The following is a 22,292-nucleotide window of genomic DNA, read 5'->3' as shown; positions in this document are numbered from 1 at the left end:
TGGAATGGAGTATATACATCCTTGACATTACCTGCAGGCAATGGCATAAATTATCACTGTTCAATATTTTTAATATCCGTTTCCTGCCAATTTCACTTCAGCATTGTACGTTTAGAATATGGTACTTGCAGTAGGAGTCCATGGGCCTAATTTACAAAAAAAAAAAACTAAATCTGCGCTAACAACTTTGCGCAAGAAAGATCATTGCATGGACGAAAAGAATAGCGTGGGGAGCAGATTCAAAGATTTAATAGCGCAAAGAAACCTGCAGCGCAAAGAAGAACGTGTTGGGCCTGGAAAGTCCACAACATGTCTCCACGGCATGCAGAAATTAGCTATGTCAAACAAACTTTGCGCCAGACCCACCCCATGTTAAAAGGTAAACAAGGATTATTTACAAACAATCACCATTACATCCACTCCACTCTTGCGACTCGCATGTCCTCGTCCCAGTACCCTGTTGAAACCGCACCCCAAATTCCAAACTCAAAGCAGCCCCCACACACCCTGGAAAAACTGCGGCTCGTTACTCTAACTCAAAGCAGTACCCGCTAATATGCCCTTGTCCTCCTCTGGCCTGCCTCCACCATGAAGCACACGTGGCAGATGTCTTCCTTCAACATGAACACCAGTGAGTACTGCCATTGAATCCAGGACAGTAGCCTCTTCCATGGCTTCCTGTTGGACCACACTCAGCTGCACATCAACAGGACACTGTTCTGTTTCACCAGCTACACTTTGCCCCCTCGATGTACATGTGGCATAGCAATGTGGTGTGACATTTGTATAGCGCCTTTGTGCCATTGGTATAGCTTCAAAGCGCTGTAGGTACATGACCTTGGAGGACCCAAGTCTGAGTTATCCGAGATTGGTCCCAGTGACATTCAATGCATGTGTGCATTTTAGCCCATAAGAAGGTTGGTGGGGTGGCTAAGTCCATGCTAGCAACACAAGTAGAACAGGCTTGTGGGTGGGTGATGTGGAGGCTGTCAGAGAGTATGGGAGTCAAGGAGACTGATTATGTGTCCTGCAAGACCAAAGATTTTATCACGGTACTTAGCTGCAGTCTAGTGGCAGACGTGATGTGCGATCTGGTAGCGGGTGATTGCATATGTGTGCGGGTAGGTGGCCGTACCTTAGAAGGGAAAAAGATATCTACCATTGAGTGCACAAGTGATGAATGCAGCCCACTGATACACAGTGAGGCCACATCCCTCTTCAACACCCAAAAGGCAAAAGGCCCATACTAGTGCATGAAGTGTGGGCTCATCTACATTGACTAGCAAGTGCCAAAGGAACACCTAAACATCAGTGAACCAGAAAGGAACTCAATGTACAATGAACTCGACTATAGCAAATGGGCAGAGGTGAATGAGCTCCAAATATAAGCTTGGCTGAAATGGATATTATCTGCTTCCAAGCCATCCCATCCTTTTTTTGAAGGGGATACCAAATATTACAGCTAATATAGGGTTGTAATATTTGGTATCCCCTTGATTTTGAGGGGTAACATTCAACAACGCACTGCTTGAACTATCCCTTGCATTGGGGAGGGGAGTACATCATAAGCCTTCACTGTGTCAGCTTCTGGAAGCTATCTCATCCTTTTTCTGAAGGGGATACCAAATATTACAGCCGATATAGGGTTGTAATATTTGGCATCCCCTTGATGTTGAGGGGTAACATTTAACAACGCACTGCTTGAACTATCCCTTGCATTGCAGGGTGGAGTACATGGTTTGTCTACACTGTGATCCTTCTGGAAGCTATCCCACCTGTTTTTTGAAGGGGATACCAAATATTACAGCTAATATAGGGTTGTAATATTTGGTATCCCCTTAATTTTGAGGGTTAACATTTAACAAAATACTGATTGAACTATCCCTTGAATTGGGTAGGGGAGTACACAAATTCTTTCTGTGCACTGTGACTCTGGGCCAGCCCAAGGGGTGCTCGGGGCACCAACACACAATTAATGTGGCAGGGATCACCCTGATCGCCGTGGTCACACGACAAGACCGCAGCTGCCGTGGGCTCCCGGACAAGCAGCTGCTCTGCAATCACACAGAGGGCCAGTGGCCTGGAGACACCCAGGTTACACATGCTTGTCTGGGGGCACCCAGACTGCACCCAGACTAGCAGGGCCGCAGGCCTGTGATCACACAGGGTAGGCTTGCAGGCCCAACACAATGAGACACAGAGACAGAGTGCCATTACATTTAGTCTACCGCCGTGGTATTGCACGTGCGTGCGCAGGCTCCTTCTTTTCCCAGTCAGGGATGAGGCTGTCAATACACATCCTTAGAGGGACAATACATGTTCTTAAAAGGGAAACACCACAAATACTCCCACTATGCTATGAGATGTGTTATATATATATATATATATTGTCAGTCTGGTTTATTGTGTGATTTATCTGCGTTTCATGTCAACCCTGTAAAATGAAATATTATTTGTATGTGTTTTACGTGCCTGCCATGATGACTGCACCGCTACGCCACACCCTCTACAGTGAACCCATCTATCGGGTCAATTTCCCTAAGGAGGTAGTATTCGAGTATTTTTTCAATTTCCAGCCATAGTTTGTGTAGTCATTTCCATCACTGTTGGCAGCTGTGATTTATTAAGCTACTAATTATATAACCCACTAAGTGTTGGCAGCTATGATTTTTTAAGCTACAAATAACCATATAACCAACTAAGTTTCATTCAACTCCAAGCAGTTGGGCTGACTCATTAAGTAACAATGGCGTACCGAGCCGCGGGAGTGGGGGGGCCAAGCTGCCACCCCACAGGCTCTTTTTAGAGCCTGACCGGGACTTTCGTCAGTGGGCCACCCCTCCCGTTCGGCACCTCAATGAGGGTACCCAATGAGAAAGGTGTCCCGCTGGTAGGACAATGTGTGCTGAGTAAATCCTGCTCATCACAGTAATTGTCCTGGCAGCAGGACACCTTATCCTTTCCGAAACCTCTGGCAGGACAATGTCCCAAGGAGCTCAGGGCAGCAGCAGAGGGGCTCTCAAGTTGATCTGTGTCAACAGTGCATTTCAATGTGAGCCATTAGGCACTGATGGGAGGGGGGGGGACTATTAGCAGGGACTTTTGTCCCTTTAGAAATGTACACGGCAGGAAGTGATCAGGTGTGAGAAGTTTGCATAATGCTGCATGCTTTATGAAATAATGACTGTAAAGATGTGCTCAGTTGCTTAAATTGTCCACATCCCGGTTTCACTATTTTAACCAGTGTGTGATCCTGGGCAGATCATTTAATTAGACTGTCTTATTTGCAGCTCTGTGATTCACTTCAAAGCTAATGTGTTATGTGATGCTGTTATTTTTTTTTATTTTTTAAAAGCCTTACTTGCTCCATATATAACAGTGCATTTCAGGTATTTTGCCTCACAAAATTATTTGCCTCTTGGCTTACTTATGACAAATTATTCTAAAGTCACTTCCATGGTGCCTCCTGTTACCCGGGACTCAAGGGGTTAACGCTCGTGAGCCCCCTCCGTTGGAAAGGCGGAGTTTGACTGGGCAAGGGGGTTATGGGGCACGTGCGCTGCGAGTGCCAGTTCCAGTTTGGTTGTGAAAGAATAAAGAAGTTCCTCTTATCTCTCCGTGTGTGCGTCCTTCATTTGGGCCTAGATCCCTAGGCAACATTTGGCGACGAGGATCTCTCCCGCGCACCGGAGTCCTCCTCCTACGGCAGTCCGCCTGTGGTGGCCGATCCAGCGAGCCCCCTCCTCCTGCTCCACCTCCGCGCAACACGGCACTCCGCCGAATCCGCCTTGCCGGACCTCCTCCGTCGAACCTCCGCGGAAGCGACCCCGCCCGCGCACCCGTGGGCCTTCTCTCCCAGGCGCCATGAGCACCTCCAACCCGGGGTCCAGCCAGGGCTCGCCTCAACTGCCACGGGTGGCGAAGTCGATTCAACTACGACTGCCCCCGCCGTTCACTATGACTCCTCAGGCCACCAAAGGCCCCAGATGGACCGACTGGATGGACGATTTTCGACACTTCGTGAGAGGTTCCGGCGACGGGGACTCCCCCAATATGAGAGACATTTTCCTTAACCTGGTAGGGGGAGAGATCAAAACGGTCGTCAAGGCCATTCCGCCCACAGACCAGGACACTTTTCCCAAGCTGATCGGCGCTTTGGACAAACTGCTTATCATCGAAGTCAATCGGGACTATGAAAGATACCTGTTCAATCAATGCACCCAACTCCCGCAAGAGACCGTCGACGAATTCATCACACGTCTACGGGTGAAAGGGGCGAACTGCCAATTTGATGCGTTCTCGTTAGAGGAAGCTATCCGGCTGAGGGTGATCGAGGGATGCCTCTCCCCCGCACTCAAGAAACAGCTCCTCAAGAAACCGCTCACCATGCCCGAGGTCAGTGAACTCGCCCGCATCCACGAGAGGGTGGATGCGCAGGCCTCAGCCATGGGCCATTCCAACAACGCGAAAGTGGACTCAGGGGAATTCGTGGCCGCCATACTGCCCCCCCGTCAAGGCGACAGGGGCCCTCAGCCATATAGACCACCGATTGCCCCGTCGATGTCAACCCCGCGTCTGCAAAGACAGTGCTACCGCTGCGGGATGTCCTTCCCCCACTCAGGGTCTTGCCCAGCCCTGTCCCAGCGATGTACCAACTGCGGGAGAGAAGGACACTTTCACTCCGTTTGCAGGGAGGGCGTACCATTTCCACCGATGCGGCCCCAGGCGGCCCCCAGAATGCCGTTCCGCCCGCAACCCCTGCAATACAGCCAGCCGAGACCATATCAACAGGGCCTCGGCCAGAGGCGTTACGTTCGTGCGATGGACGAATACCTAGCGGCAGGATATGCCCCTCCGTATGACCAGGCCGAACAGCCCAGACATTTCACAGACGAATACGACAACCCGCCTGCAGAATACAGGCCGGAAACCCTCTGCCAAGACGACCAGGCGGCGGCCTACTACGCGCCGCAGGACCACTACGACCAGGATGAGTTCGTGAACCTCATCCTCGACAACAAAGAGGCCAGGGAGGCCCCGCAGATCCCGCTCAAGATGGCGAATTGCCAATTTCAATTTATGATCGACTCTGGGGCCACAGTGAACATCATGGGTGAACAAGACTACGCCAGGATACCATGCCCGCCACAGCTCAGTCCGTCTCGCTCCAGAATCTTCCAGTGGGGTGCCGCCACCCCGCTCCAAACGGTGGGTCAATTCACCCAGTGCCTTCTCCTGAACGGGCGGCAAGTCGATGCGACCATTCACGTGATACGGTCCCTCGCCAAGAGCCGATGCCTCCTTAGCTACTACACGGCGTCGCACCTCGGACTGATCGAAATTCACGTGAATGCGGGAGACGTGATCACTGCCGCAGCGGCCAAACCCGGCCAGGGGAACACGGTAGATGCGATTGCCTATCATCAAACTCAATCGCTCGTCTCACAAGAAGACATCGCGGAGGCCTTCCCCAAGCTCTGCGTGGGGCTAGGAAAACTACAGGGACCCCCCATCCGGCTCCACATTGACCCCAACGTGCGTCCAGTGCCGCAACATCCCAGAAGGGTCGGATTCCACCTTCAGGAGACAGTTTCGGAGGCGCTCCAGCAACTGCTCCGCGACGACATTATTGAACCGGCGACGGGGCCGACGCCGTGGGTGTCCCCCCTTGTGGTGGTACCCAAGGAAGGGGGTAAGATCCGCTTGTGTGATGCTCCTTGCAATGCGCTTTCTGTGAAGTAATTTCTGTTGGTGCAATCCATAAGCAAATCAGGAGATGTGCATGTATTTTGCCCCAGAGCGCCTGGATAGAGCTCTAAAAGATGAGTTCCATGCATCTCTGTAATGATTCTGCCGTTTTTATTGTGTTAAAATGCGATATGGTGAGACAACCTGCAATTGCGTGCACTCCATTTGAGAGGTAAAAGTAGGGAGTTTTGATAGGGGAAAGTAGCGAGTTTCACCGTGGTTGTATGGAACTCGGGCGTTATGCCGGTGTTATGCAACATTTGGTATCCCATACCGAGGCTCGGAACTTAACCGAGGCTCGGAACTCTCCTACTTTGGTCTGTGATCTACGAAGACAGCCGAAGACAGGGGATACCGGATCGGTATGGGATACCAAATATTACAGAACAGAGCCTTGAACCACCCTCCCCAGATTTGGCGGAAGACCTAGGGCACCAGAGAGTCTAATCCCGACATGTGCCGGTGCTGCAGAACCGTAGATACGGTATTGCGAGGAAATGCGGAACGGAAGGACCCGAGGGCCCTCACTGCAGTATGACCACTAAACGGGACCGATCCGCCCGTACCACCCTTCGTCTGTGGGCGAGGCCCCGAGACCCAACGCAGGGTATTGAGTGTACGGTATTCCCTACTTCACCTGTAGCCACGACGAAACAGAGGCGCTGCCCGTGTCCTATCTGGTGTTGCGGCCCGCGGAGCCTCAGAGCCGCGCATTGCTCAGCCGCGAGCACTTGCAGCAGCGTCGGAAGACTTGTCGGCCCCGATTCCGGGATCCTGTGTGCTGCCTGGGAGTGGCGGGCCGGTGTGGTGTACCGGAGGTATGAGCTGAGTGTGGGGGCTCCGGGCGAGAGGACAACTGCCCTCCCCGGACATCTGGGCATAGCATTTGGGGGTTCTCCCCGCTTGGGGGGGGGGGGGGGGGGAAAGCAGGGACTCGACCCTCCATTTGACTTTCTGGTGCTTGTTGGTGCGAGGCTTCCTCGCACGCTTATGTGCTTATTCTGTCCGGATCTCTCTTCTGTCCCGTTCTCCCTTCACTGTCAGCTGGGCCAACCATCTGCTGCCAGCGACCCAGAGCACTGATCCTGGGCCCTGGGGAGGTGTTTTTATTTTTGTTCTCTTCTCCTCTAAGTGACGGTCCACCTCTGCGGCTGCTAACAAGTCCTTTGACACGTGCCTTACAGCAAACTGCGCTCTGAACCATCGGTCCAGCACCACAGACCTCGGCACTGGGTGTTTCCTGCCCTCCCGTAAAACGTCAGCCCCCCCTCGCGCCCACCCCCACCTAGAGCAGCTGTGGCAGCCTCTCTTTCTTCTTCTTTTGCTTTCCAAGTGATTATTGAGCTTCACCCTATCTTGAAGAATCTAAGAGGGCAAAGCCGTCTTTGGCAATACCCACCAGTCCATGAGTGCCTTGGGGTACCTCGCTCACGCAACTTGGCCTCTTCTCTGGACCGCATCGGTGCTCTCCTACTAGTTCATCTCAGCCCTTTCCCTCAGCACGTACTTGGGTGGCCAAGGGCACCCCGCTTTGCTGGAACCTTACAAGCTGCCTGGTAAGAGCCCGCGAGTTGGCGGGGGCTCCATGAACGGGGTGGAATCCCTCCAAAAGTTTTGGCGCTCGCCCACTCTGCACCCTTTACCCTCCAACAAGGCCGCCTCGGCCCAACCAGATTCGATGGATGCAACTGCAGTTTCCAAAGGCATGGCAGCCTTGCTGGAGGAAATCCGTGGATTTAGGGTGGACATCGGCAAAAGGCTGGATTCCCTTGACAAGAAAGTGGATACCATGGATGACCTGGTCCAGGCCTTGGAGGCAAACAGCGCTTCTATTGACCTCCTTGAGACTCAATTTGATATGTGCATCGCCGAATTGGAGAGGAGAGAGGAGAAAAGCACCCTAAAATTGTATGACTTGGAAAATAGGGAGCAAAGATGTAACCTAAGATTCCTTGGTTTCCCGGAGCAGGAGGGCGAAACCCAAACGGATATCAAGGCAGTCAACGCTGTTATTGGGAAACTCGTCAATTTTTAGATCTCTTTTCTCAAGGTCCTTGTGCACCTCAGCAATGGAGCACAATTTTAAGATGGTGCACTCTTGGCACATCCCACCGGTCAGGCTCTCTAAGATGTTCAGGAGCACATCCCCTTTGTGCCCAAGGGAATGCAGACAGCGGGGGACTTGGTACCATATTTGGTGGGAGTGTCCGAAGATCAAGATTTACTGGTCCGAGTTGTTGAGCTGGATCAAAGCAATTGTGGGCGTTGTCCCATCCCTGCACCCCTTGGAAACTCTTTTGAGCACACCAACACCAGGGTGTGGGGGGTCTTTTCCTAGAGTGGTTGAGGCAATGTTTAGAGCTGGTAGACTGGCCCTCGCCCAAAAGTGGAAGGACCACGCAACTCCCTCCAAAGCTGAGTGGCTCATTAAGTTGTGGGCCATCTTTACGTATGAAAAACTGACGGCAATAACCAGCAACAAAATGGCCTCCTTCCAGTCGGACTGGTCCGCCGTTATCCTGAGTGAGGATTGTAGCTCCCGGAGACTTTAATACCCAAATGTGGCGAGTGCTATACCATCTAACTCACCTACACTTGGAACTCAGTAACAAATTTTGTTGTTAATGCGGATCTCATCACGTCAGTCGATCTGCCTTATCTTACCCCCATGATTGCTTTAGTTTCCATATGCTTGCCTGTACCTGTCATGCGACCTGATCTGGTAGCGTTATATGTTGGGGGTGGCGAGGGAGAGGGGTTAACCTTGGGGAAATAAAGTTTAGCATTGTTATTATGTCCACGGTGTGACTGGCACCAGTTTTCTTTTTACCTGATGCCCTTTGTATGTGTTTCAATGCTTAATAAAAACTAAGCGGAAAAAAAAATTGTATTCTACAATTGAATGATTACGCAATCCTTTACTGTCTTGCAAGAAGTCAAGGCTTTGAGCAAGTTTATTTTGGAAAACAGATAGAATACTGTAAACATAAGTCCAGTGGCTGTTTTATTAATGTAAATGGTACCTGATGGTCCAGTAAATTGTAAACAATGTTCTGATGGCCTTCAATGTACTACGGGACAAGGCTTAACATGACTTCCGGGCAAGGCTGGATGTGCTTGCAGTATTTTTGGAGCATATTCATAAACATTCTCGGAGCGTAAGCATAAATAAAACTATAGGTTATATAAAAGGGAGGATCTGGAAAGGATCGACAGTGATGTTCGGATTTGTCACTGGATGCAGTGAGATTGGAGGCAGAGCTGAGGGACTAAACAAGCTGGTAAACATTCCCTATTATCGAGTAAGGAAAGGCGGATTGCTCCTCATTTTCTGACCTGACATTTGTGTAGCTTTTTAAATAGTATTTTTGACTATAAAGGCTCACAAAACTTCTGTTTTTCATTCCTTTTTATTGGCGTTTTCAGTACATAAAGCACAAAAACTAACATGAGGAACCACTCCCCCCAACAAATTATCATCCAGGAGCAGAAAAAAAGAAAAAAACTCAGTCTCAGGGCCCTCAGTAAGTCTTCATCTTGGTGGGGATGTGGCGGACAAGAGACCAGTTGTAGTGGGACAATGGTGAGGAAAGTCCAGATAAATGAAACATCTGGCACAACGGAAGTCAAAACAATAACAACCGTACCCAAAAGAGAACACTAGATTCAGCAAATCCTCATATTGTTAGGAATCTTCTGTCAAACCATCAAATGTAGCATAGCACGGGACTTGCAATACTATGGAGGGACCAACCACTAGATACCAGGCTAGCCACAGCAGGCAGCTTAAATAGATTCATAAGCCTCAACTATATCTACAGCTTTAAGGTACACCAGAGGCACCACATGAGTTTTCCAATATTTCCATTAGTAACAAATCAGAAATGTATCTTTCGATTCGCATGTGCCTTTACTAATGGAATTGCGCAGATTACCTAAAGACATTTTAAAATGATCAGCTGTTTCAATCAGTTGAACCAATGTACCCCCTTTCCCCCCTTGGTTCTGATACAACAAACGCTAGACCACTGTGAAAGGGTGGCTTCAAACATTTACTGCACAACAAAAAAGGTTTGCTTATGATTGTTTAGCAACCCGCAAGTCAAATATTCTGCATTTCCAGAGGACTAAAAGAATTCCATTCAATATTCAAGCATTTGCATTACCTTGGCTGATCTTGCCCTTCGATGTATATCTGCCAGAACTTGACAAAGCCATCATAGCTGGCAGTTGCCAGGACTGTTCCATCTGGTGAAAGGGCTCCTTCGCTGAGGCGCTATGCGGAAAGATATTAGAACAAGATGATTTTAGCAAACACATGTGGCCCATTCTGCAAAAACAAAGGATGGTTCTGAAGTAGAAATCTCATCAGAAGTCTTCAAATATTCTAATGTCCCACAGACACACTCTGTCCAAACTCATTGGAACCACATAGTTGAAATGACATGGAACAAGTTACTTACCTGTAACTGTTGTTCTCCAGCATGGGTCTGGCATGGATTCACATGCTCATGAATATTCCCCGTCGTCAGGCTGGGAATCCTCGGTAAAGAAAAAATCAGTATCAGTTTCGTTTCTGATCTGTCTTTCGTAGTAGTAACCAATCACTGATCTCTGGGTCATACTGCCCCCAGCCAATGACTGCCCTCTACCTAAGCCCCGCCTCTGGCAGCCATCTTCAGATTTGGTAGCACGTGAAGTGGCAGTATAACCAAGTGAAGAGCCGCAGAGGGGTAGGCGGGAGGGTTCGCATGTGAATCCATGCCAGACCAATGCTGGAGAACAACAGTTACATTTAAGTAACTTGTTCCTTCTCCAGCATGGGGTCTGGCATGGATTCACATGCTCATGAATATAAGAATAAATAGCAGTACACACATGGACAACCACGGGGGGGTGGCAAAAGGCTCAACATTAAGCAATAATAAAAACTCAACATTAAGCATCTCTTACCTCCTCACCAGGCTCACCTTAAGCGAACAGGTTGCGCAGCACCGCTTGGCCGACCCTGGACTCCTCCCTGGAATCCCGATCGACGCAGTAAATCTCGTGAAGGTGTGCGTCGACCTCCACGTAGCAGCCCTGCAGATGTCCAGCAGGGGCACACCAGATAGGAACGCCGTAGTAGCAGCGATCGCTCTGGTCGAATGGGCTCTCGGACGGCCTGGCAGCGGTCGGTTAGCCAACCGGTGACAGTGCATGATGCAGCCGGAGCGCCATCTGGAAATAGAAGACTTTGAGAGAGCCTTCCCTTGATTCACAGGTCCAAAGTTCACGAACAGCTGTGATGTCCTCCGGAAACTCTTCGTGCGGTCCACGTAGAACTTCAGCGCTCTAGCCACATCCAGCGAGTGCAAAGTCCTCTCGGCCGGCGACGAAGGAGACGGGAAGAAAACAGGTAACACCAAGGGCTCGTTAAGGTGGAAGTCCGACGGCACCTTGGGCATAAAGGAGGGGTGCGTCCTAAGCACCACCCTCGAGGCATGGAAAGTCAAGTACGGTGCTTTGCAGGATAGGCCCTGGATCTCTCCCACTCATCGTGCGGAGGTAATGGCCACCAGGAACTCAGTCTTCCACGACACAAACTTCATCGGTGCGGAGTGCATCAGCTCAAATGGGGGCCCCATGAGCCTGGTCAGCACCACGTTAAGTTCCCACGCCGGGGCCTTCACCGGCGGGAACGACCGGAACAGTCCTTTCATAAACTCTTTTACCAGTCGATGGGACCACAGGGACGTCCGTCCTGTGGTTCTGGTATATCTGGAGATCGCCGCCAGATGAATCTTAATGGAGGCATGGGCTAGCCCAGCCTTTGCCAGCGATAGCAGGTACGGCAGCACTGGAGGGGCCGTAATCCGTAGGGGGTTGATCTTCTGTGCTCGGCACCAGATAGAGAACCTCTTCCACTTATGACCGTAGCATTTGAGAGTCGAGGACGCCCTGGCCTTTGCAAGAACCTCTCTGCAATCGGCCGGTATATCGTAGCCTCCAGACTCTAGCACTGCAGGAGCCAAGCCTGCAGGTTCAGCGACGCCGGGTCGTGGTGGAAGATGGCGCCTCCTTCTCTGGAGAGAAGGTCCGCGTCCGCTGACAGCTTGATGGGAGGGGACGTTGACAAGTCCAGAAGGTCCGGGAACCATATCTGCCTCGGCCACGCCGGTGCGACGAGGATCATCCTGCACCCGGACCTCTTGAGCTGGCTGATGAGTCGAAGCAGCAACGGCAACGGAGGGAACGCATACAGGTATAGGCCGTCCCAGGGGAACGAGAACGCATCGCCCATGCTTCTCGGCTGGGGAAACCTGCTGGCGAAACTCTTGCACTTCGATTTCGTCGCTGTTGCGAACAGGTCGATTTGGGGTTTGCCCCATCGTCGGAAGAGTTGATCCACCTGATCCTGGCGCAGTTCCCACTCGTTACACGCGCGCAGCTCCCTGCTGAGCGAGTCGGCAATGGTGTTTCTTTCTCCTGCCAGGTGGAAGGGAACCAGGAACATCCCCTGGGCGACCGCCCAGTGCCACAGATCCTGTGCCTCCTTCGATAGGGCTGGGGGATCTGGTGCCTCCCTGCTTCCGTATGTAAAACATTGTCGTGGTGTTGTCCGTGAAGATCCGCACCACCTTGCCCTTGAGCGACGGGAGGAACGATTTGAGAGCCCAGAACACGGCTTGGAGTTCCAGGACATTGATGTGCAGGAGCCTCTCCTCCGGGAGCCAGAGGCCTCTTGCGTGGAGATCTCCGGTGTGGGCGCCCCAACCTTCCAGGGAGCGTCCGTCGTCACCGTCTCCTGGTACGCCGGCGTCTGAAAGTCCTTGCCCACCGTGAGGTGCGCTCGAACGCCCCACCACTGAATCGCCCGCCCGAACACCTCGTTGAGGGGGACCCTTTCTTCGAAGGTGCCCGTCGCCTGCATCCAGCAGGCATCGAGAAATTCTTGAAGAGGGCGCATCCGTACTCTGCAGAGGCGAACCAGGTAGATGCAAGAGGACATCATCCCCAGGAGGGACTTGATGGACCTCACCCTGGCCACGTCCGTGGCTAGCAGGTGCTGCACTTTGCCTAGAATGGTCTTCGTCCATTCCTCCGACTGGGCCGCCAGGCGCCTCACTGTATCGAGCTTCGCTCCCAGAAACAGGGCCACCTGCGACAGCACCAGGTGGGACTTTGGGTAGTTTATGGCGAATCCCAAGTCTGTGAGTAGCTGGACGGTCCTCGCAGTGTGTTCGACGGCGAGTTCCCTCGTCCTTGAGCGGATGAGCCAGTCGTCCAGGTAGGAGTAGACGTGAATCCCCTACAGGCGCAGCCGCGCCGACACTGGTGCTAGGCACTTGGTAAAGACCCTGGGGGCCGACTTCAATCCGAACGGCAGTGCTCTGAATTGGTAGTGGCGTCCCTAGACGACGAACCTGAGGAACTTTCGGTGACTTTTGAGGATGGGAACGTGGAAGTATGCATCCTCCAGGTCCAACGACAATAGAAAGTCGCCTTCCTCCAGCTGTCCCAGTACGTGCTGGAGGGTGACCATCCTGAACTTTTGTGATCTGATGTATTTGTTCAAACGACGAAGGTCCAGGATGGAGCGCCAGCCGCCCGTCTTCTTCCTGACGAGGAAGTACCTTGAGTACACCCCGGAGCCTCTTCGGGACAAGCTCGATGGTGCCTTTCCTGAGCATCGCCTGTACTTCCAACATCAGTTGCGGGACGTGATTTTCCTTCCTGGCCACAGGTGGAACGTGAGGGCACTTCTTCAGGAATTCGATAGAGTGTCCTCTTGCCAGGGTATCCAGCATCTGACGGTCGGTGGAGATGGACTTCCACACGCCGACGAAATTCGTCAGCTGGCCTCCCACCGGGGTGCTTCGGTGGGGGCCCGAGACCACGGCCGGTTCAGTCCTGCTTGGAGGTGGTGGCCTTGCCGCCCTGGCCACCTCGCCGATGGCGGCGAGGCGCTCCCTGCTTGCTGCGACCCCTGTAGGCCTCCTGAAACGAGGAGCGTGCCGCCTGGCGGTAGGACGAGCCACCGCTGGATCCCTTGGAGGCACCCTGTCTGCCTCCGGAGCTCCGAAGGGCTTCTAGGGCGCGGGCCGTCTTCGTGTCCGTTTTTATGGCTTGGAGGGATTCGTCCACCGCCTTCCCGAACAAGTTGCTGCCGTCCAACGGCATGTCCAACACCCTGGTCTGGACGTCCTGACGGAAGTCGGTCGCCCGGAGCCAACCCCGTCTTCGTAGGCAAACACTGTTGCCCAGCTGGCAGAACCCGGTATCGGCAATATCGGTTGCCACCGTTATGGCGTGGTCCGACGCCACCTCGCCTCTTGCAGTATTTCCAGGGCCTCGGACCTCTTGTCGTCCGGCAGGAAGTCCAATATGGGGGCCAGTTTAAACAGAGCTCCCTGTCGTAACGGGCCACGATCGGGAAGGCGTTGGCCGCTTTGATCGTCGTCGCCGCCGACGAAATGACCCGCCGCCCCATGGCTTCCAACTTCTTTCCCTCGCCGTCTGGCGGGGAATTCGACGTCGAGGCTCCTGACCCCGCCGCTTTCTTCTTCGCCGCCGCTGAGACGACCGAGTCTGGCGTTGGCTGGGCCCTGAGGCACAGGGGAGCGGTTTCGGGGACCCGGTACTTCTTCTCGTACCGGTCCCGTTTGGCTGGTGCCGTGGAGGGGTTTTTGAGAACCGACAGGCCCTCCTCCCAGATGTCATCGATTAGGGGCACCGCGATGACCGTCTTCCTCTTGGCCTCCCGGCGCTGATAGAGGAAATCTTCCTTTTTCTGCTCCTCCGGGCAGAGCTGGAACAATTCGGACGCCCTGGCGATCATGGCGTGGAATGAGCCAATCTCGTCGGGCGGCGAGGCCCATGCGACGGGAGACACGTTCCGTCGTCGTCGCCCTCAGAACCCATTGTCGAGCCCAACGCACCGTCATCTCCCGACTCTTGGGAGGATGAGGAGGGAACTGTAGGCCTTACGGGGGCGAGCGGAGGAGAGGGTTGGGTCCTCCGTCGTTTGTTCTGAGGACTTCCAGACGGGCAAGGTTGCGGGTCCTCCGGCCTGGGCCGTGGGAATCTCGTCCTTATCTCAGAGCATAAGGATTGGATGGCAGACAAAATGGCCGCCGAGCCATCCTGAGGCCTAGAATCCGGCTGCGCCGGAAGGGAAGGCATCTCTTCCTCACCATCGTCGTCTTCCTCGGTTATCTCCCGAGGATCTTCCTGACAGGATCGAACCTTCTCGAATTGGACTTCGAGGTTCCTCCAGGCCTCAGTCAGTTGCTCCTCCGAGGCTGACTCCGAGCTCGAGGAGGGCACCGTGCCCCCCCCCTCGCTTCTTCCATCATGGCGGCCACGACGATGGGCTGAAAAGAGGATTCCCTCCTTGGCGGCAGGGAAACTAGTCCCGGAGGCAGTCTCCGTTGGCAGTGTCTCTGCCGGCTTGGCCAGAGTCACCGCGATAGCCTCGATAGAGGCCTTCGCCTGCTCGGTAGGGGCCTTCACCACCTTAGGTGCGTCCCGGGCCTTCTCCTTTGGGGGAGGGGCAACGCCTTGCTCCCCCTCTTCCGAGATCAGACGGGGCTTCTCCCGAAGCTTACCCGGGGTCTCGGACCTTCTCTTCCCCGAACCGGTGCGTTGGCTCGTGGTTGACGAAGGTGCGCCCTGCCTGGCGACCGAAGAGCCCGACCTTTCGGCGCTCCCGGAGCCAGCGGACTCGCGGCGCTTGGCCTGGTGTTGGGCCCCCGTCGCCGGGGCGCCCGCACAGGACTTAGAAGCCCGCTCGGACCCTTTCTTCTTCTTCTCACCCGTCGAGCCCTTCTCCAACCAGCTTGCGAGACGGGATCGACGGTCCCTCATGGGCTGCTCCGACAAGTTCTTGCAGAACTGGCAGTCCTTCTCTACATGAGTCTTGTCCCCATGAAGACAGTAGAGGCATCGCGAATGTTCGTCTTCCTTAAACACATTCTGCAGCCCGCATCCAGGGCAGCTGCGAAACAGCTTGGGTCCGGGCTACGAACTCGCATCCTGGGCCATCTCGAAGTAGGCCGCAAATCTTCTGGAATCCTCCAAGAAGTTGATTCGACGAAATCTTCACCCTTGAGGGGCGTAGGAAATCCTGCAACGGGTAGCCGTTAACCGGAGTAGAAACGGTGGAGCTTGAGGCTCGATTAACCAAAAAAATGTGAAAATTCACCTGAAAAAGCGCGAAACACGCAGTAAAAGCTCGAGAGCTAAGCACGAGGACTCCCAACACTTGAACGTGCGGTAAAAATCTGAAGATGGCTGCCAGAGGCGGGGCTTAGGTAGAGGGCAGTCATTGGCTGTGGTCAGTATGACGCAGAGATCAGTGAGTGGTTACTACTATGAAAGACAGATCAGAAACAAAACTGATACTGATTTTTTCTTTACCGAGGATTCCCAGCCTGACGACGGGGAATATTCATGAGCATGTGAATCCATGCCAGACCCCATGCTGGAGAACAAGGTGATTATCTAATACAAAAAGTGCATGAACTTAAGTGTTGTAAGCTAAGCCACCTTAACTCTGAGCCACCGTATTGCGCAGCCCATGAGCACAATGACATAGATGGCATCAACCTCTGGCATCACTGGAAACTAGAGCACCTTGATGACAGCTATGGTCTGTTGTGGCACACTGCCCTTCCTGCCAAACCACACAAAGTAGCCACTCGGCCAGATGGCCACAAGACCTTCAAAGTGGGTCAGCAGGTTTATTAATTGTCTGTTAGCATGAACGGTGCAGTCCTCTAGCCTTTGAGCTCTGCAACCTAGCCTATAACCAAGAATTCCATTCACATCTTGAAAGAAACCAAACCCCAGAGAAGCAGCAGACTTAATATCGAGAAACAGTGAGTCTGGAGCAGTTGTGCACTGTATGGTCGGGTTGTGTGGTGGGGGGAGCAGCCACTCCTCCAATATCTTACTAGAGAAACTAGTGTTGCAGTGCTGTTTTTGCTGGTTTCCATTAGTGTTTGTTATGCTAAGCTTTGGCATGATTTGCTATGTGTCTGCATTATGCTTAGGCTGTCCTGGTTTCAGAGAAATACGATAGACACTGGAAAAACACCCCCAGAAGAAAAGGTGCCTCCTAGGTTTAAACTGAAAAACGCGGTTTCTCCTATCCCTTTTGTTCCTTAGTGTGAGCAGGGATGGGATGAAGTTTGGGGGTGATGGGCTGGCTGGAGAGGGGGATTGGCAGACAACAGGAAAAGGGCCCTAAAACCCCAAAGCCCCCATGTATGCTTGTTTGCTTTCTCCCATTTCTACCCCCTCCTGTCCCCTGACCTTATTCAAAAGCACAGTACTTTCAGTGTTAGTTTTCTTTGTGAAAACAATATTTTTATTGGTCAGTGGTCCGAGCTATTTTGAGGAATTGTAAACACATTTGAGCCATGTGTGGTGGTTTCTGAGTCGCGTCTTAAAATTGACTAAAATTCCTCAAAATAGCCACTGACAAATATTTGAATTTTGCAAACAAATCTTATCTGGTGTTCATTACTTTTTTTAAAAGTCCAATGCTCTTTTGTCTTGCAAACCTTTTTCTAAGGGGAAGGTCAATTTAACTACATTTGTATATTTCACTTTAAGGAATTTCAAATTACTGTGCGTATATTCATGGGTGCCAGATTTTGATTTTCGCAATGGGAACATAATTCACCACACAGAGTAAAGCTAGAAAGCCATCCTCATCCCCAGTCAAAACAACACATTTTACAACACATGTTGCAGCAGGAAATAGGAAAAAAGCCATATGATTTGCAGGAAGTTATGAGCATACAATATCTCAGCAACAATCACCTAACCTGCTGAGTTGCCTTTGCAACATTCTGCTATAGGATTACCTGATATTCCCGCACACAGCAAAATGTTTTGGCTTGCTCACCCCCGCCAATGAAGCTTCAGGACTCCCTTCTCATTTGCAGTGAGCAGCACTTGATAAACAGTTATCTGCTTGGAGTTCATTTATTTTGACAATCAAAATAATTCTCATCTCCACCAAAATGAGTGCTCCCTTTTATTACACTATGCCTTATCTGCTCAAATGTGGAATTTTCACAAATGAAAGTCTTCATGGGAAGAAAAGAAAGAGCAAGGATAGGCAAAGAGTCCCTGAAAAAGTATTGCATGATTTACTACAATAATTCTGGCTTGTAAAAATATTAGATATTACTGGATTAACACTTTCATCTTTATTCTCCGGAAAGTGTTCATAATATCTTGCTCTGAAAGACATTACCCTACTTATGCACGCAATGAAACAATACAAAATGATGTGTGTGTTTGGACTGGGAACAATAGTTATCCGAGACCTTTTGAAGGGGCAAACTGGAAAACACTGAAACACAGATAATGAAATTGTTGAAAGCGCTGGAACAACACCCCTGGAAGTAAAAAAAGTAAATATAAACCCCTAAAGAGAAGCATACCTAATGCTCGATTGCCCATTCTCTGCCCTGATCAATTAAAGTTAGCGTGTGTAAGGAATTATTTTCTTTTTGAAACTTTCCCTCCATAGTTTCCTATGGAACCCCATTCGTTTTGCTCTGTTTTTATCCTGTCCTGGCTTTTTCAGTCCTGACAGCCTTCAGCTTCCCTTCCCTTTTGCACACACGTTATGGGAAAACTGACCACTCCTTCAGACTAGCAGTACTGGGAAACTAGGTTTCCCTTCTGAATTCTTGAATTGTTAAAATTGCACACAGCATCTTACAGTGCAAGACGGACACTTCTGCATCACCCCATCCTTTTTAAACATAGGATTTTGATTACTTTATACGCCCAACAATAAAATGGTGGCAGGATATACATTTGTACTGTGTTAGCATTATTTATGGTGCATACATTCGCATTACCACGTAGGGCTACTAAACCTGGACAGTTCGTTAAAATGGCTGTGCCATGAGCTGTTCGCTTGTTCTTTGGCCATATTGTAGTTTGGCCTTCTTCCTGCCTTCTCAGGTCAGGAAAGTCCTTATAAGGTGATGCACTTGCCCAGGGAAGCCGCTGTTAGTGAGTGTGTGGCCCAGGAAAGGGGGCGGGGACTGTCTAGCCACAGTCCATATCCTTGGGGCCAGAAAGTCTGCTTCTAAGGTGTATGTGAAACCAGTAGTTGCCCCTGATTGAACAACTAGTAGCTGCTTGAATAGAGCAGATCCTTACCATTGGTGGGCGTTGATTTGGTTCCAGCTATTCTTTTGGATGAGAGGACGAACTCACCAGCCATTCTGGAGATCTACGTTGGAGCCAAGAATCCCTCAAAGAAGTGCAGCCAGTTGAAGATCCGAAGACAACTTCTGAAGTTGCCCAGCATCCCTTCATGTGTCCGGCCAGGGGAAGCCCTGCTCCTCTGCCTGAATTTTGAAGGCCCAGAGTGGTGCTTCAGTCCTTGGACTAGTAGGACCAACTAGTCTCTATGCCTTTGAATATCCAGCCATTCAGAGCCTTCAGAAGTGACCCTGCACTGTCCAGTTGACTGACCAGCTCTCTCGTGGGCTACCTCTGCAGAACAGTTGTCGTTACGAATTCAAGGAAGGAAGGATAGCTCAGGGGGAATGTGGTTGCCTTGGAAGGAGGACAACGCGGCGCAACACAGGTTTGAATCCCGATCCCGCACTTAGAAACGTCGAAGATAGTACAAATAGAACGGATAACACACGTTGCATCAGTTCTTAGTATTTCCCTCTTTTTGCTCAGCCGTCTTGAGGAATAGATAACCAGTGCATGGGGTTTGAAAGAGAGAAGTAACAAAACATTCACCCAGTCAGCGGGGTAGGGTGGGAGGACCATCCATCCATCAGAGGAATCATCATGGGGTAAGTTTTGTTTTGCCAATGGATTGTGTCTTCTCACGAATTCCTCATCTTAGACTCCAAAGGCAGTTTTGTAGATGGAGGATCGAGAACAAAAAATTACTTACTTAGAAGGCATGAAGCAAGACGCAGACAACAGATTCAATGTTCAAATACAACACTTAACTACTTAAATGTCAGGATGGTGTAAGGCCCAACTTGCCCTATGCTAAGATGGGATTTCCCTACCTAAAGAAATAAAGGATAGTCTCAGTCAGTAAATTCAACTTCAATGTCTGTTTGTATCCAAATCCTGTATTTGCCATCACAACTAAAGCTAAACAATGTGTAGGGATGTCAGCAACAAGCGAAATAGGGTTCCAAATAAAGTTCTGGGCTTCATCCAGCTGTTGGCTTAATCTCCAGCTCCCACTTCCCCAAGTTCAAAGCTGTTCCAAAAAGGCCTCAGGGTTCCCTTCCCCAAGACGAAAACATAGTTCACAAATTCCTAAGCAAGCTACAAGCAGACTGGAGTATGAAAGATGGGGAATACATGGGAGGAACATTCAGTCGAAAGAACATTACCAGGGGTGGGTAAGTTCTTCAAATGGATTGTGTCCTCCCACATTGCCTCATCTTTCATACATTCCCGAAGCAGTCAGCATAAGGAGGTGGGTGCTGAGAAATTCAATTATTTATTGATTCTGTGAAGAACAGTTTTGCCAAAACTGGCCTCCAGACCGGACAAAGTCTCTGCAATAATGTTTACGGATGGTGTGTAAAGATGACCAAGTAGCCTTTTTACAGATATTCTGCACGGGTACCCGCCTTCCAAGAGTTGAAGTAGTAGAGAATCCTCAGGTGGAATGTGCCCTTAAACCTTCAGGCAGGTCCTTTCCGGCTAAAGAATAACATTCTGAATTGCAAATTATCCATCGTGAAATAGTCTTGTGACAGCCAACCCTAATTTATGGCCCAAGTAGCCTCTAAACAATTGGTCATCCTGTCAGGCCTTTGCCATTCTTGAAATGTAAAAACTTAGTTCAAACTGGTGCAATCCCTCCTCTTTAGATGGGTGAGGTGGTGTATAGAAGGTAGATAATACTATTTTCTGTAATGGATGGAATTCAGATACTACCTTTGGTAAAAATGATGGACGCACTCTCAAAACCACCTTGTCTTTGAAGAAGGTTGTGGAAGGTGGCTTGCCAGAAAGAACCTGCAGCTCACTCACTCTACGGGCAGATGTTATTGCCGTCAAGAAGACCACCCCTTCCATAAAGGCTTTGACAAGGAACAAGTTACTTACCTGTAACTGTTGTTCTCCAGCATGGGTCTGGCATGGATTCACATGCTCATGAATATTCCCCGTCGTCAGGCTGGGAATCCTCGGTGAAGAAAAAATCAGTATGAGTTTTGTTTCTGAACTGTCTTTCTTAGTAGTAACCAATCACTGGTCTCTGGGTCATACTGCCCCCAGCCAATGACTGCCCTCCCCCTAAGCCCCTCCCCTGGCAGCCATCCTCAGATTTGGTAGCACGTAAAGTGGCAGTATGACCAAGTGAAGAGCCGCAGAGAGGTAGGTGGGAGGGTTCGCATGTGAATCCATGCCAGACCCATGCTGGAGAACAACAGTTACAGGTAAGTAACTTGTTCCTTCTCCAGCATGGGGTCTGGCATGGATTCACATGCTCATGAATATAAGAATACATAGCAGTACACACATGCACAACCACGGGAGGTGGCAAAAGGATGAACATTAAGCATTACATAAACTCAACATTAAGAAACTCTTACCTCCTCACCAGGCCCACCTTCAGGCGAACAGGTTGCGCAGCACTGCTTGGCCGACTCTGGACTCCTCCCTGGAATCCCGGTCGACGCAGTAGAATCTCGTGAAGGTGTGCGTCAACCTCCACGTAGCAGCCCTGCAGATGTCCAGCAGGGGCACACCAAACAAGAACGCCGTAGTAGCAGCGATCGCTCTGGTCGAATGGGCTCTCGGACGGCCGGGCAACGGTCGGTTGGCCAACCGATGACAGTGCATGATGCAGCCGGAGAGCCATCAGGAAATGGAAGCCTTCGAGAGCACCTTCCCTTGGTTCACAGGTCCAAAGTTCACAAACAGCTGTGATGTCTTCGAAAACTCTTTGTTCGGTCCACGTAGAACTTCAGCGCTCTAGCTACATCCAGCGAGTGCAAAGTCCTCTCGGCCGGCGACTAAGGCGACGGAAAGAAAACTGGCAACACCAAGGGCTCGTTAAGATGGAAGTCAGACGGCACCTTGGGCATGAAAGAGGGGTGCGTCCTCAGCACCACCCTCGTATCGTGAAAGGTGAAGTATGGAGGCTTGCAGGATAGGGCCCGAATCTCTCCCACGCGTCGTGCGGAGGTGATGGCCACAAGGAACGCTTTCTTCCACGACAGGAACTTCAACGGAGCCGAATGCAAAGGCTCAAATGGTGGCCCCATGAGCATGGTTAGCACCACGTTGAGCTCCCACGCCGGGGCTGGAGCCTTCACCGGCGGGAACAATCGGAACAGTCCCTTCATAAATTCCTTCACCAGTCGATGAGACCACAAGGATGGCCGTCCTGCAGTTCTGGTGTATCGGGAGATCGCTGCCAGATGTATCTTGATGGAAGAGTGAGCTAGTCCAGCTTTGGCCAGTGACAGTAGGTATGGTAGCACTTGAGGTGCCGTAATCTGTAGAGGGTTGATCTTCTGTGCACGGCACCAGAC

General features: G+C 51.0%; 1 protein-coding gene across 3 annotated transcripts in view; it reads right to left on the bottom strand.

Moving 5' to 3' along the window:
* Nucleotides 1-22,292, bottom strand: part of EDC4 (enhancer of mRNA decapping 4) — a 2,544,921-nt gene that overhangs the window by 2,020,568 nt on the left and 502,061 nt on the right. For all 3 annotated transcript variants that reach the window (XM_069603831.1, XM_069603839.1, XM_069603847.1), the window contains exon 8: nt 9,915-10,024. In XM_069603831.1, coding sequence (XP_069459932.1) covers nt 9,915-10,024 — 110 coding nt within the window. The remainder of the gene's footprint in view (nt 1-9,914; nt 10,025-22,292) is intronic.

This window comes from Ambystoma mexicanum, chromosome 1p, assembly GCF_040938575.1.
Source record: "Ambystoma mexicanum isolate Mex_15411 chromosome 1p, UKY_AmexF1_1, whole genome shotgun sequence".
NCBI classification, from domain to species: Eukaryota; Metazoa; Chordata; class Amphibia; order Caudata; family Ambystomatidae; genus Ambystoma; species Ambystoma mexicanum.
This window is presented reverse-complemented; position numbering and strand designations above follow the sequence as displayed.